Consider the following 14,414-nt stretch of genomic DNA (forward strand, 5'->3'; position numbering starts at 1 on the left):
TGTTTCTCCTCTCAAAGGCTGGTCCAGTAACATTTAAAATAGCGTTAAGTCTATATTTACATTTTGATGTCACTCATGCTTTATTTCCTTAGCAGACTATTCTGTTCCACCCATGTTTTTCTCCCAAGCAGAATCTCTCTTACCTGACATTGCAAAGCAGTTAACATTGATTCTGGTGAATGGTCTACTTTGATTTTTGCTACAGGGAGATTTTAGTACAAATTCACATATATTGTTTTCTCAACAAATGGAAAATTATGTTCCACATTCATTGTGCTGGGTTTGCCGAGCCTGCTCTTTTGTAACTCACTGTCTCATCTCTTATATTTGCCTTCTCTGTCACTGTCGATGTTTTCCTAATACTTCATCCTTTATGCAGACTCCTTCCTTGGAGCTGAATTTGGCAGTGGAGTTTGCCTAACTAATGGGGACCATATGCTCTGCAATTACATTCCCCAACAACATTCAGATTTGTTAGCAAATATCGGAGAAGGCAAGTTGAGAAACTGGAGTACAAAGGACTGTCAGGAACTGGCACATTCTGACAGGTAAACCTGCATTTGCTGACCACCGGGAATAAGTTTCAGTTAGGGCTTATACTGACTTAGGTAGAAGGGGGATTTGTTTTTTTAAAATATCTATCAATTGGTATACTTCTCTTCAAATAGCTAAGTGCCCCTCTGATGTGTTCCCAATGGCAAACTGTGCTTTCCCCTACAGATCAATTTTTAATACATGACTATCACCTGTTTATTTGTTGATCCCAACCCTCCCCCAGACTGGAGAACTGGAATTAGAATTCCTCACTGTTGTTTTCCCAGCTCCCAACAGAGGACTGTTAACATAATAGCTATTCAGTAAATATTTGGCTAATGAGCAAATGAGACCATCTCTAGAATACATTAAGTCTCAATACATTCTGCACATTACATCTATATACCTTGGATGGCTTTTTCCTATTCTCCAGATCCTTCCCTTTCTCTAGGCTGGACCAGCTTTGCCCTTGGGAGTCCAGGCCCCTGAAAAGAACACAAACTCTGAAGGTTCTGAAGAAGGTTTAGAGCATGGTCCAACATGGCAACATTCATTTTTAAGGGCTTTTTTTTTTTTTTGCTTTTAAAAGTTCCATCTGTTGCCCTGTTGGGGATGAGTATGGAGCAGGATGAGTCAAACCTTTAACAGATTGTCCTGGGTTTTGATAAGCTAAATGCAGGAGAAAGAACACCATTTGTCTGTGCAAATGGCAGGAAATGGTAACTAGCTTGAGAGTGGGTGGCTGAGGGGAGAAATGCTTTAGCTTTTCAAGGACCTGTTGAATGCTGTGCATTTCTTTAGTGGCCTGCTTGCTGGAGCCTTCTGCAGGAGCACCTGTCCCACTGGCCTCAGTGTGGCTGCGTAGGGCTTTCAGGCACCACGTTAAATGACAGCAGCTCTTCCTCTCTGCCATGCCTATTGCAGTCTTGGGCAGCACCCGCTGACTGGCTCCTGGAAAACCATGGAGGTGGGGAGGTCTATTTGCACTCGAAGCTGCAAAGGGAAGCTCATGGTTTCAATCAATCCACAACTTTGCCTTCATGGAGGAGCATGAAGGGAGGAGACAAAAGCTGCCTGATTAGAACTCGGGGACCTCACCAACCCCAGCCCACCTCTCACCCCCATGGCATATGACTGCCACAAAGACACAAGAAACACTCCTTGTTTTAGAACACAAATACATAAATTTTTAATCTGCGAAAAATACAAAATGAAACCATGTACAAGTTATGTACAAACCCTTTTTACAAGACAAGAGAGTTATCACTGGTTGTTACAGATGACAGAGTTGGGTAGATCATTTCAGAGCACCAGCATATATTCTCTTCTTCGATTCCTGTCAGGTCAGAGTAATTAATCATAATCATAATCATAATGCCAACAATCAAAAGATTGAAAGATGAATAAGCCACGCTCTTTTTCCTCAATGAACATGTAGGCTGAACTCTGCATGTGTGTACTTTTTTTTCTTTGTCCCCTAAAGAAACCTTGAAGTGGCCGGGCGCGGTGGCTCACGCTTGTAATCCCAGCACTTTGGGAGGCCGAGGCGGGCGGATCACGAGGTCAGGAGATCGAGACCACGATGAAACCTCGTCTCTACTAAAAATACAAAAAATTAGCCGGGCGTGGTGGCGGGCGCCTGTAGTCCCAGCTACTCGGAGAGGCTGAGGCAGGAGAATGGCGTGAACCCGGGAGGCGGAGCTTGCAGTGAGCCGAGATTGCGCCACTGCACTCCAGCCTGGGCGACAGAGTGAGACTCCGTCTCAAAAAAAAAAAAAAAAAAAAGAAGAAAGAAACCTTGAAGTGCAGGGTTTTGGTGTTAAGCAGAGAAAGGTTTCTTTTCAACATCTGGGTGGTGGGATGTGGACCAGAAGTTTTAGGCAGGATGTGATTGTGCCACCTGGGAATGGAACGTTTTTTAATTAGGATTTCCCAACAGATCTGGGTTTATGTTTGAAACGTTGCAGTTCTGGTCAAAGACGTGTCAGGCTGCATTGAGTGGAAGGAAGGGGAGGAGAGCGAGCACTCTGGGGCAGATGGGACTCTGGTTTTGAGTGGAAGTGAGGCTCGGTCCACCTTGCAGGCGGGGCTCCTGTCCCTGCCAGCTGCCTTCCCACACTGACCCTGAGTCCCATGGGAGGGAAGCACTGGGTCACTCCTGCAGGCGTGTGTCAGTGCCTTGTGTACATTTCCATCTAAGATGCTAAACAGTGGGGCCCGGTAGTGCTTCCCAAGGCAGGCATGGCCGAGAGCATTGGTGTCACTTTCCGCCTCTGTTCTGTTAACTAGCAAGATGGAGGAGAAGCAGCAGCACAGAAGTCCTCAACGGATAAGCAAAGGAAACCTTTCTTAACTGAAAAACCTACCTAAAGATAAAGTCCACTTTCACCTGGCCAGAACATCTCTTCTCACAATGCCTGTTCGGAAAAGCCACCAAAGCAAGGTGGTTGTAGCATTTGTTTTCAGACCCCTGAAACTAAGGGTGCAGTGTGTGTGCTGTTCAGGGAGGGAAGAAGAACAGTGCAGTGACATGCACAGGAAGGTGAAAGGAGATGCCCACCTGAGACCCCTCCCTGGTGAGTCCTCCAGAAAGACTGCCAATCACCACACGTCCTGTCCAGCCTCCATCCACCATGGCAGCCACAGTGACACATAGTGGCCCGAGTGACTGCCCACCTGGGCCAGACCTCATGACAAGCTCTGGGAATATGGACACCTAAGCAGAGTCCCTGCCCTTTGAGTGAGTCTTTGACTTCTGCCTCACCATCTCCAACATCTTTCATCTCCAACCTCATAGATGATCTGCCCTCTCTTTCTTAAAATTCCCCTCTTGTTTCTCATTTCCCTGGTTCTGGAGTACCCTAGATCTCTTGTCCCAAGAAGATCTACTTATTTTGCTCCTTTTTAGTCCTGAAAAATATGGCTGTAGCCCACAAACATCTGCCAGCTGATCTAAACCTACACTTTCTTCCTAAAATAATTCATCCAGGATCCTCACTTTCTAAGTGCCTCTGTGGGTCTGGTTTCCACATCTGCAGGGCCTGTTGTAGCCCACTCCTTTACTCCCCTGTCCGACTCCTCTTGCTTGTGTGGCCTTCCCTCACAGACAGCTCTCCGCTTTTCTTGCTCTGGATGAACCCAATGTAACATTTCTTAGCTGCTGTACTCACTGCCTCCGCTTCTTGCCTGCTTCTCTTGTTTTCCTATTCCTCCACATGGTTCTGTCCTTGAGGACAGATTAGGTGTGTGTCCACTGCACAATGAATATACTCTAGACCCACAGCCGTTGCCCCACATCCAGTCCCTACAATCCCAACCAATCTTCTACAACTATTACAATCCATAACATTTATTTGCTATTCAGTGTTCACATTTATTCAAAAATTATTTATTGAACACCTGTTTTGTGCAACATGATCTTTACAATATATGTGTGCCTTGTGTTCCCAGTTAGGCAGGTGGGCTGCCTTCCTCTAATAGTCTTACCGTCGTAAGGACACAGCGGCTGCTCAGTAAATATCAATTAGCAGTTACTGATTAACATCATTCACGCTGCCACATGCCAGATAATCCTGCCTTCATACCTAGAATGCTGATCCTCTACTTATCTAACTCCTAAACCCCCCTTTCTCTAGTAATCCTACCTTGCTGAACCACTTCAAACCACAGCATTTCTCCCTTGTTTCAACTCCTACCATATTGAATGTGAAACTATGTGGTTAGGGCTCACCCTTTCTCTAATGGCTCTTTGAGCATGTTTTCTTTCTTTAGTTGTATTATAAGCTGATTGATGGCAGAACCTATATTGTGCTCATTTCTCCCCCACACACTCCTTTTACAAATATTTTATGAGTCTAACTAGTTTCTAAACAAGGGCTACCTGATTAGCTGCAAGGGTGTTTTCATAATGGGAATTCCTATTTGGCAGTTCTGGACTATTAATTATTCTCTACAATTTGTGGATGTCCTGCCTCATGTTCTTATTATATTACTGTCTAGAAAATAGTATGATTGGCAGGTTTTTAAAAATTTATGTATCTATTCCTACCCTCTAATCTACTTTGTGAGTTTGTTGCTGACATTCTAGTAATTCAGGAGAGTCAGGACGTTCTACGTCTGATGGTCCTGTGACAGAAAGCAAAGCAAAATGTGTGAGGAAGGGAGGTGCTGCATACGATGAGTTGTTGACTTGGAGTGTGCACCCTTTAGCACTCCTTGCTGCTGAGAAAATGTTCAGTTTTGTGTGCATTCGCATGATATCTTCCAGGAAGAACTGACATCTCACTACTTTCAACCTGAAAAATGCACAGCCATTGCTGCCCCATCACTCTTTGCTTAAAACTCTTAGTGGCTTTTCATGACTTTCTAAATCAAGTTCCAAACTTTTATCTAGGCCTTTAGACTGTACTTTGTAGCGCCTTCCATGAAGTCCCATCTCAGTTTTCCTCAGTTCCCCTACACAAACTTATCACAGTTGACAAAATAGTCAATCTATTGAAATCACATTCCTACAAATACATCATGGCCCATTAAGTCCCATCTCCCTGGAAAACCCTCATAGTCCACATCTTTCCAGTCCTGTCACCCATTTACTATTGAAATGCCTCCAAAGCCCATCAAACATTATATGCCTCTGCATTCTTGCCAGCTTATGCAGTTCAATGCAAACTCTTCTTTCTTTCAACCCAAAGAACTACTCTTTGTACCATATGCATGCCCATAACTCATGGTATTTTAAAATACTGCTTATTATATCTTTTTCTTTTTTTTCTTTCTTCCCAGATTCTTAATGTATACCCCAAGTTTGGCTTATCTTTAGATAAGGATTCTCAGGTCCTTTTTGTGATAAAAAAAAAATATGCTAAAAGAAGAAGGTCTGCTACAGGTGGTCTAAGTCAGAATTCTTTCTCCAATCTATCCATGTGGGGCTGTGATATCATGGAGCTTCCAACTGTTGTAGGGCTAAAGGTGCCTCTGCCTTTGAGCACATGGGCTTCTTTTTATACATGTTTTAAGCAAGCTTACCATAAAAATTGAAAATTAAGCTCTGTGGTCTCTTAAGAAATAAAATTAAAAATGTTTTCCAAGTTTCCTTATTTTTATGGAAATCTTGAAATTATTAACAACTGATACTTTATTGGAAACAACCAATCAGAAGAGACTCCACTTAAACAACCAATATGATGAAACTAGTAAAAACTGCCTAGGATTCATTTATAATTACTACTCTCTCATAAATAAATCCAAATAGCGTCATCACCTCCTCAAATGACCTGGGATTTATATGCTAAATCATCTCTGCTGGATTAAAAAATGTGCTTTTGGGAATAAGGAGAGGAGCAGAAAGGTAATTTACCAGAAGATTGTAAGTAAATTCTGTTTCTTTTGCTTTTTAAAGAGGATGAGTCAAGTCCTCATTAGTGAAGGTCCTTTAAAGGGTCATGGTGATTGGTGGCTTTACCACCATTCCAAAAGCAGCAAGTAAGAACAAAACAGAAAATGGACAGATTCTGCCCTGGAACTCAGTGTTCCAGCTGAACGGATCTACTTAGTCTCCTGGGGGTCAAGGCGGCTCACATCTCAGTCAATTGGTTGGATAGTCTTTGTTTCTCTCCCTTCCTACCTTTATTCCTCAATTTCGCCCTTCCTTCCTTCAATGAGATTCTCTTTCACAATAAAACACAATAGATTAAAATTACATTTCTGAATGTAAGTAGCTAAGGGAAGGTTAGTTAATTAATGGAAGAAAACAACCAAAGAAACAGAAGACAGGAAATGAAGTGAGAAGGAAAACTGGTTACTTCCTGAAGATTCACATGGGGAAACATAAATGGGGAAAATGGCAGGAATCTGGGGTCTCTTGAACCTCTAGTTACATACTAGGAATTGGAGACATGGCATAGAGATGAAGGGACTAACTGAAGCTGGGCCTTGAACCATAAAAAACAACAACAACAAAGGGAAGGCAGGGATGAAATTGAGAAGAGAACCCTAGAAACAGGCAGCAAAATTTGACCAACGTGATTCAGGTGTGTCCAAATTGATAAATCTGCGTCTTGAACCTAAAAGAGAATCTAAAGTGAAAAGCACAGGAATGAACCTACCTATTCTATGTCCAGAGCAGAAAATGTTCACTACTCCTGAGTAAGGCTGGGAGTGTTGCCCGGGTGATGCAGCAAATAGGACCTTTATTCCAGTCCTGGACACAATAGTCTGCATGGGCTTAGCCAAGGAGAAGCAGCCACTCCCATGTTCCCACTCCTAACTTAGATCATGTCCCCTGGGACCTGAAAGGGACCTTAGAGTCATCTAGATGAATCACTCTCATTTACAAATGAAGTCACTGAGACTCAGAGAGTTTTAAAAACATTTTTAAAGATCATAGCTAGTTGTTTGTAAATATGGCTCTTGCACCCTCGTATTAAATGGTAACTAGGGAACTTGTGCTTTTTCTCCTTTCAACATGAAAATGTCCCAAATTTCTTATGCTTTTTCACTTTTCCTTTATCTAACCCTAACAAAAACTTCTAATTTCCTGTTTATTTAAAATCTTCAATCAATTTTTTTACAAAGTACTTCATAAGGTGCCAGAACCCTTGGGAGGAAAGAGTTTTGGAATGTTCTCCAATGTGCCTTAGTCACAATCACTTTTATTTAAGGTGTTTTATAATGGTTCAAGATGATATTCTAAAATATAAAATTGCTCAGACAAAAATGAAAGTTTTCTCAAGGAGAAAGGTTATGATGGTGATGATATTTTCTGCTTTGTAAACAGCCTGTTGGTGACCCACAGCACCCAAGAATCATTAGTTTGAGAGAATGGCTTTTCTGGAGCCCTAAACTGGGATGGGAAATCAGAGCCTCATAATGTGGACTGCACCAAAGACCCTTCTTGGTCTCCGGTGGATGTAGGCAGAAAGACAGACTGTCACAGTGGAGGTGGATGGGTCTCGGGGCCAAAGAGCTCAATGAGTAGGAACAAGCCAGGGAGAAGCTCTGGCATTTGCTTGAGCCCTCCAGTGATTTCACAAATGTTATTTCTGTTTCCATTTCGCTTCTACTTACCAGGCACCAGCTTTTGCCAAAGGGCCCAACAACCAGTCATTTTCTTACCTCCTTAACAAAATGCCTCATTTTGTTTTCTAGTCCAGAACAATTCATTATTACAAAGGCAACACAGTATGAACTTATTGCTTTACTTAAAAGAAAATGAATTTCTACCAATTTGGGTTTTTTTTTTAGGGGGGTGCTTATGAATCAAGGAGCCCTTTGCTATAGGAAACTATCCTAACTATTATGATTTTTTTTAAAAAAGTTTAGATTAAAATCTCTAGCCACAAATGCATCAGTGGATGTTTTGTGGGGCTGGAGTTTGCATTTCTGCTTCCAGATTGCCTTGGTAGGGGTGACACAGGGAAAAGAGGGTAGTGGGAATGGAGCTTTGTGTCCTGTGTCCCTCTAATGGAAGATCCTTTATGTGGCCACCACAGCCTGCCAGAGGAGACCAAATCACTCTAACAAATTTGGAGGTGGTTATTATGAGCAGGAGTGAAGAGCCCACTATGGTTCACGAAGGAAAGAAGAGCGTGGATTGACATAAATATACTAAGGTGACCCCAATGCAAAATCATTATGTAAAAGAAGGCCTAGCTTTCAGGAAAGTTGTCAAAATCCTAGCAAAACGTTCTCCCCACAAACACATTTGACTTCTGTTGGAAACCAAGAAATGTTTATAAGCCTGAATATAGACTGTTGACATCATTTTAGTCTGCTGAGTAGGCTAGTGATTAATTATAAGTAGTTTTTAAACAATCCAATTGGACATACATTTTATTCACAATACTTTTATAGAACTAATTCTACAAAATGTGACGACAGAGTAACCACAGTCCGACAAGTCACTGCAGGACAATGCCTACGAGGTGGAAGCACGACTATATTGGCTCTGCAGGGAGTGGACAGAGGTGGAAGCTCATTTTGCCTACATTGGTAATTGGAGTACTTAGTGGACATATGTCTTCATGATGATCTCATTGCTTTCCTCTGATCTGATTTGCACTACCATAACTAGGTACCGCAGATCATGGCCCAAAGAGTTAATGGACTAGATATCATGAAACTTCGGGGAGATACTTTGGTTAGCTTGGTTCCATTAAGTGTCCACAGTTTACATTTTTTGAGAAAACAGAAATCACTATTACATCCATGCTTCTCCAGAGACCTTGATGATCATATCAAAGATTGATAATTTTAAAGTTGAAAGACTTGCTAAGTTGATTGGAACAAAACAGTTGCCGGGAGACTGTACACCGAGCATGCAAGCGACAGCAGAGCTCTGAGACATCGTAATTGCATCTGATGGCTAGAAAAATCTTTTGACCGCAGTTTAAAGTGGCTGATATATTTGATTTCACTGCTGGTAATTTTCAAAGGCCTTTTCTAACAGTCTATATGAAGTGCATTCATTGCTTTCCTTTTGTTATTATTATTTTTTAAATTGTTGTAACAAGTTCATGTGTTTGGCCCCAGCAACTAAAGGAGAGCATGCAAATTAAAATCTGCCTCCATGATTGTAGAAATCTCCTGGTTTTTAAACAAAAACTCAGTGAGAAGAATGAATGCCCTCTCATATCCTATGGTAAAGTAAAACTACTGATCAGTTTTACAAACTTCCAGGCTAAAAGCTCTGAGACTTGGGGAGCGGGGAGAAAGTCCACCAGACCCTCCCGAAGTTGACATTACTCGCTCAGGTGGTTTGGAAATATAAAATGAGAAGCATAACAGCACGTAGGAGTCCCCACCACCAGAACAGCAAACAGAGCAATGCCTTCTGTGCATCTGGTCCTCAGCTTCCACATCCCAGGCGTGCCCACAACCCTCCTGGTGTCCTTAGTTGGCCAGACAAACCTGATCTGCCAATTGTAGAAAAGCAGCAAGAAGGTCTTCCCTTTAAGAATATGAACAAAGGGGTGAGAACTACAGAATGAAAACTAAAACTACAAAAATATGACTTTCAACTGTGAAAATAAATAAGTTTCCATTTATTAAGAGCTGGTGTCAATGCAGATCAAAATACACACCCATCCAGGCGAGGAGCAGGTATTCACCTGTCCCCTTAGTCTTCTTTTTTGGATTTACTAAAATACATGTATACATCATTGGCCATTTTAAAATTGTTTTAATAATTCATTTCCCTTAATTACAATTAATTGTGGTGGTGACCATCATTCTCCTCAAGGAAAAAGAGAGAAAGAAGAGAAAAACGCATTAAGGAGTCTGACCACTTACTTATTCATTTAGATTTTGCATCGTTTAGATATAGGGAAGATATTTGACAATGAAAAGAAAAAATATATTTTCTTTCTAATAAATAAAAATAATTTAAAATGCTAGAGGCTATACATGACTATTTTAGTATGTTCATTTATAAATGAAATCATTTTCTTTTCCAAAATACATGGAAGCAATATTCAAGGCAGACAAAGAGAAAGATCTGTCTACTTTATTTTCTGGCAATTCTTGCTTATCCTAACGTTTCCACCAGTGATTCAGCATGTAAGAAGAAAAGTCACATCACCATTTATGAAGTTTGTCAGGCTTTAAAAAAATAGTTCTGGTCTCCTGGGAGTCAACATTCATCTTCAACTTCTCTGATTGGTGGAATCAAGCTGCTTGTGGATTTATATTGGTTGATCTGGTTAGCCATGTGGGTACTCATGGGCTTGATTTGAATGTTTCTGGGATAGGCATTATCCGGTTCATCTGTAAACCATTTCTTTTCTGCTAAAGGGCAAAATGGATAGAGAACAAGAAGGAGAAATGAGAAGTTTAATTAGTCCTAGGGTAAAGCCTTTGGAAAGCTCATTGAAAAACGCAAAAAGGTAATCGATAGAAGCCGACAGTGAGTAATTGCTAAGAGAGACAGTGCAGTGTAGGGAGGACCCCAGAACCTGAAATATACCTCTGCTTCCTATAGCAAGTGATGAACAAAATGTGCCACTGGGACTCAGAGGCACCATGAGCGGACCTCAGAGGCTAAGGAGGGATTGGAGAATGGACTCTGGCGATGTTCCTTGGAGTTAATTTCATGGCCAGAAAAGGTTTGGTGGGGAGGGGATGTTGCATATATCAGCCATTGGGTGCAGACATTGTGCCTGCGGAGAGATGTGTGCATCCATTGATTTGAGTGGAACGGAAGGGCACCACCACCCTTGCTGCAGAGCGAGTGATCTAGAATCTTATACAGAATCACCACCTCCCAGCCTTTTCTTGGCTTTGCTTATAACACACACACTTAAAGCCATGTCTCAACTATACCACTCTCCTGTTTCATTTGTAGCCACTTTGGGGGGGTCTAAACTAAGCCCATAGATTTTGCTGGCCAAAAATCTATGAAAATCAGAATAGCGACCAATGTTTTAAAGAGGATTTTGAGGTGGCTTTTATTTCAAGAAAGAAAACTCTGTGTTGGTATAAAGTTATGAATAGAGTTCCAAGTGGCAATATCTTAACTGACTATAATAACCCAAGCTGTCGACAAGGGAGCTCAATGAAGTCTTGGCATTTCATTTCCACCCTAAATACAGAAATGGCTGAGAGAGAATGCTGAGTCAGGGCGTTTGGGGGCTGGGGTGAGAATGAAAATGGTCTAGCATCCTCTTAGCAGTGCAAAGCTATTTTACAAGACTCAACCCTCATTCCCGCCTCTTTCTAGGATTGAAATTTTCTGGGAAATTGGCCATGTGTATAGATAGGAAAGGACTGGGCAAATAGGACATTCTAACTTGGGAATCATACACCTCACTTTAGTGGCTTAGGGAAAGAAAAGAAAAAGAAAAGGGGTAAAAGCTATCAAGCACGTCCACTGCTATAGAGACAATGGCCTCTCTAGCTGCTTTTTCTGCTTACCAGAACAATTTGTAACTGTTTTGTCAGTGGTCCTGAATGGACACATTAGTGAAAACTGCTCACCTGGTTTGATAGGGGGTGTTGGGGGTGGGGGTATGGGCATGTTTGGCTACTGATTTATAAATTAAGTATCTATAATCAGTTCATGACCACTCTGCTTGTTTCTCTTCAGTTCCTACTTCTGCTCTTTCAAGTGCCCTGAGCTGTCAATGTCAAGGAGGGCTGTCACTGGAGCTGGGATGTGCCTGAGTCAAAGCCTCGCCCCACTTTTATGCGGCAGCTCAGTTTACCCCACAGGAAACTTGCTGCCTCTTGCCTCATTCTCCCCACCTCCCTCCCGCTCTGGCTCACTCACCTATTATAATTAAGTTCACTTTGATTTGAACAGATTGGACGATAGGAATTCATAATGCTACATCCTCACAGTGAAGCTAACTGATTAAGTGCTTTAAATTATTCCCCCTGACAGAATGATAAAGTTACAATCTGTTCTGAGATGATCTACAGCTTGCCAGACTCCTACAGCTTCTTTCTACATTCATTTATCTTTTTGTCAAGCAGAGTTTTTTTTTTTTTTCCCTAAGCTTCAATTCCATAGATCTTTTAAAGTCATCAGCACATCTGAATTATTAATGAGGCTTTAGAGGCAAGGTTCCTGATGGGCTGGTTAAAAAAGGTTGTATAGAAATCCAGGACTGTGTACACATCAAAATAATTTCAGCTCCATTTAAAAAACCATTTAGTTCAAGTGTGACATAGATGAACCATTATGCATTTGTGGAAACCAATTTTTTGTGATCTACTATTAAACTAACCTTTCAGAGAGGAGTAAAGTGTGATGGTTATCATGTTTTAAAAGCTTTGCCAGGCCGCTGAAACAATTTCAAACTACGAATTTTTCCAGGGGTTTATGTGTAAAGATGATTTTCAGAGAGGTTGAGCCTGGTGTTTGTGCTCAGGTTGCCTGAGCTGCACTCGGTTTTGGCCATGCTGTTATGCAGACTGATTTTGCAAAGGGATTTAGTGCTAGGTTGGACATGCCAGGTTGGAAGAGTGAACTCAGCTGATGGAAATGAGTAGGTCTTTTGGGTGAAAGACCTAAGACAGCTGCAATTTGCTGAAATTTTTACAATTGCTGCAGAGAATAATTGTTCAGAATTTAGTCTTTACAGTTCAATTCAAAGTTGGCATTTTGACCTTTCGCGGCAGAGAGAATATCAATTTCCTTCTGCTGTCTGTAAGAAAGAGAGCATTATTTCTTCATTTAAGCTTCTCTCTTTTCTTTTACCTTTCTTGCCATTAAAAAAATTCTAAGCAGAGTAGCCCATGTTTTGGCCATGCTGCCTCAACACAAGCAGTGAGTTGTGTTAATACACATTGTGGTGAGGAGTTGAGGTCTTCCTTTTGCCTGAGAAACAGCTGTTTAATTTGGGTGCCTCCTAAGATATAAATGTGCGTGTTTTTGGAGACTTGGTTATGTAGGATGTTCAGGAAATGGAACTATATGAATGCTCTGGGCGTTTTACTAAAATGTCTGGTGGCAAAGGTATTTTATGAACAGATTCTCCCAACATGCTTCCGAGGAACACACATTTCAATGATCGCCAGCCATTCAGCATCCATGGAGAGTGCTTCAAGTAGGACAATGACAATTTGATGTATTGAATCTTGCCTTCTGAAGAAGAAACAATGCCAATGGGTCGCTACAAATTTGACCATGAGGAAGAGGACTCAGGGAAGCAGCTCTAATGAATGCTGCCATGGTCAAGGATAAATCCAAATCCCTGACTTTATCTCCACTCCCTGTTTCATCTCACACACCGGAAAGATTTCCAGGGGCTTTATTTTCATCTCTAAGATGAGAAGGGCAATTGAGCGGGGGTGGGGAGGGCTTCCTCACTGCCAGAGAAAAATAGCCTCATTTCTTAATAAGCTTCTTAAGGATGAGATGCCTGCTGTCAGTGTTCTGAGTACAATGTGTGACATGCCAGGAGTTCGTGGAGTTAGGAAAGAAGAGTCATTTCAGTCTGTGGCTGGGAGGGGGCTAGTGGGACAAGATAAAAATCTGGAAAACAACTGCAGAGAGATGCTGGTAGAGCAATTGCCACTGCCATTGGGAGACGTCATCTATCAAGACCAGCCATGCTATGAGCTGTCCACTGTGAAGAAGCAAGGAGATGCGGGCTAAGGAGACAGCGCAGGGCAGGAGGTGAAAGTTAAGCAGATCTGGCTCACATACTAGCTGCGTGGCTCTGAACAAGTTATTAGCAAATTTATCTTAGCTTCATTCCTTTTCTGTAAAATAGGGCTGATGATACAAACGTCCTAATAGTGTTGTTTAGATAAATGGAGCTAGTACCCCTGAAGCACTTACACAGTTCTAGATACATGGTGAGTAAATGTGAGTTGTTAAGGTTATGAGTATTATGAATAATATCAGCGGGCATTTTATCACAGTGGCTAACTTCACAGACTCTAGTGTCTCTCAGATTCTGTGTCTTTCACATGGAGACACAGCATCTCCATCTGAAGCTGTTGTGAGGATTGAGTTTGTATAGGTAACTAAAGAGTGCTCATGAGAGTGCCTGGGCCAAGGCAGTTGCTGAAGCGTTAGCTTTTAGAGTAAGTTTAGTACTAGCCTGAGTACTATCAGTACTAAAGGATGATGTAAGCATGGGTCGTACCTCTTGAATGTGATGACAAATGATGCCCTTCAGCAGAGATGCTGGGGGTAGAGAACAGGGGTGGGTATATTGGGGTGTATCCTGAAGAACATGGATTGTGGCAGCAGAGGTGACAGAGGGGGATTTGGTTGGTCATCTTCATTTGGAAGGTAAATGAGAGGAAGAGGTAACCTGGTGTTATTTCTGGGGAGCTTAGGGTTTCTCCCCTCCCAGGGTGCCTCTGTGCCTCTGAAATACTGGCTTTGACTCACCAGGCATCCTATCCCATCTGAGAGCCATCTGTTTCTT

At 41.9% G+C, this 14,414-nt stretch overlaps 1 protein-coding gene across 23 annotated transcripts in view; it reads right to left on the minus strand.

The window, feature by feature from the left end:
- Positions 1–1,701: 1,701 nt before the first annotated feature.
- KCNMA1 (potassium calcium-activated channel subfamily M alpha 1) overlaps positions 1,702–14,414 on the minus strand; it is a 775,685-nt gene continuing 762,972 nt past the window's right edge. For 7 of the 23 annotated variants that reach the window (XM_032140961.2, XM_032140930.2, XM_032141029.2 and 4 more), the window contains one exon: positions 10,162–10,314. In XM_032140961.2, coding sequence (XP_031996852.1) covers positions 10,293–10,314 — 22 coding nt within the window. In that variant the 3' untranslated portion in view covers positions 10,162–10,292. Of the gene's footprint in view, positions 2,022–2,331; positions 10,318–13,092; positions 13,142–14,414 lie in introns of those variants that run through there. The other 16 variants (XM_058436411.1, XM_032140870.2, XM_032140851.2 and 13 more) reach the window with 4 other exon arrangements.

The sequence above is a fragment of the Hylobates moloch genome, unplaced genomic scaffold (genome assembly GCF_009828535.3).
Source record: "Hylobates moloch isolate HMO894 unplaced genomic scaffold, HMol_V3 SCAFFOLD_3, whole genome shotgun sequence".
In the NCBI taxonomy this organism is placed as follows: Eukaryota; Metazoa; Chordata; class Mammalia; order Primates; family Hylobatidae; genus Hylobates; species Hylobates moloch.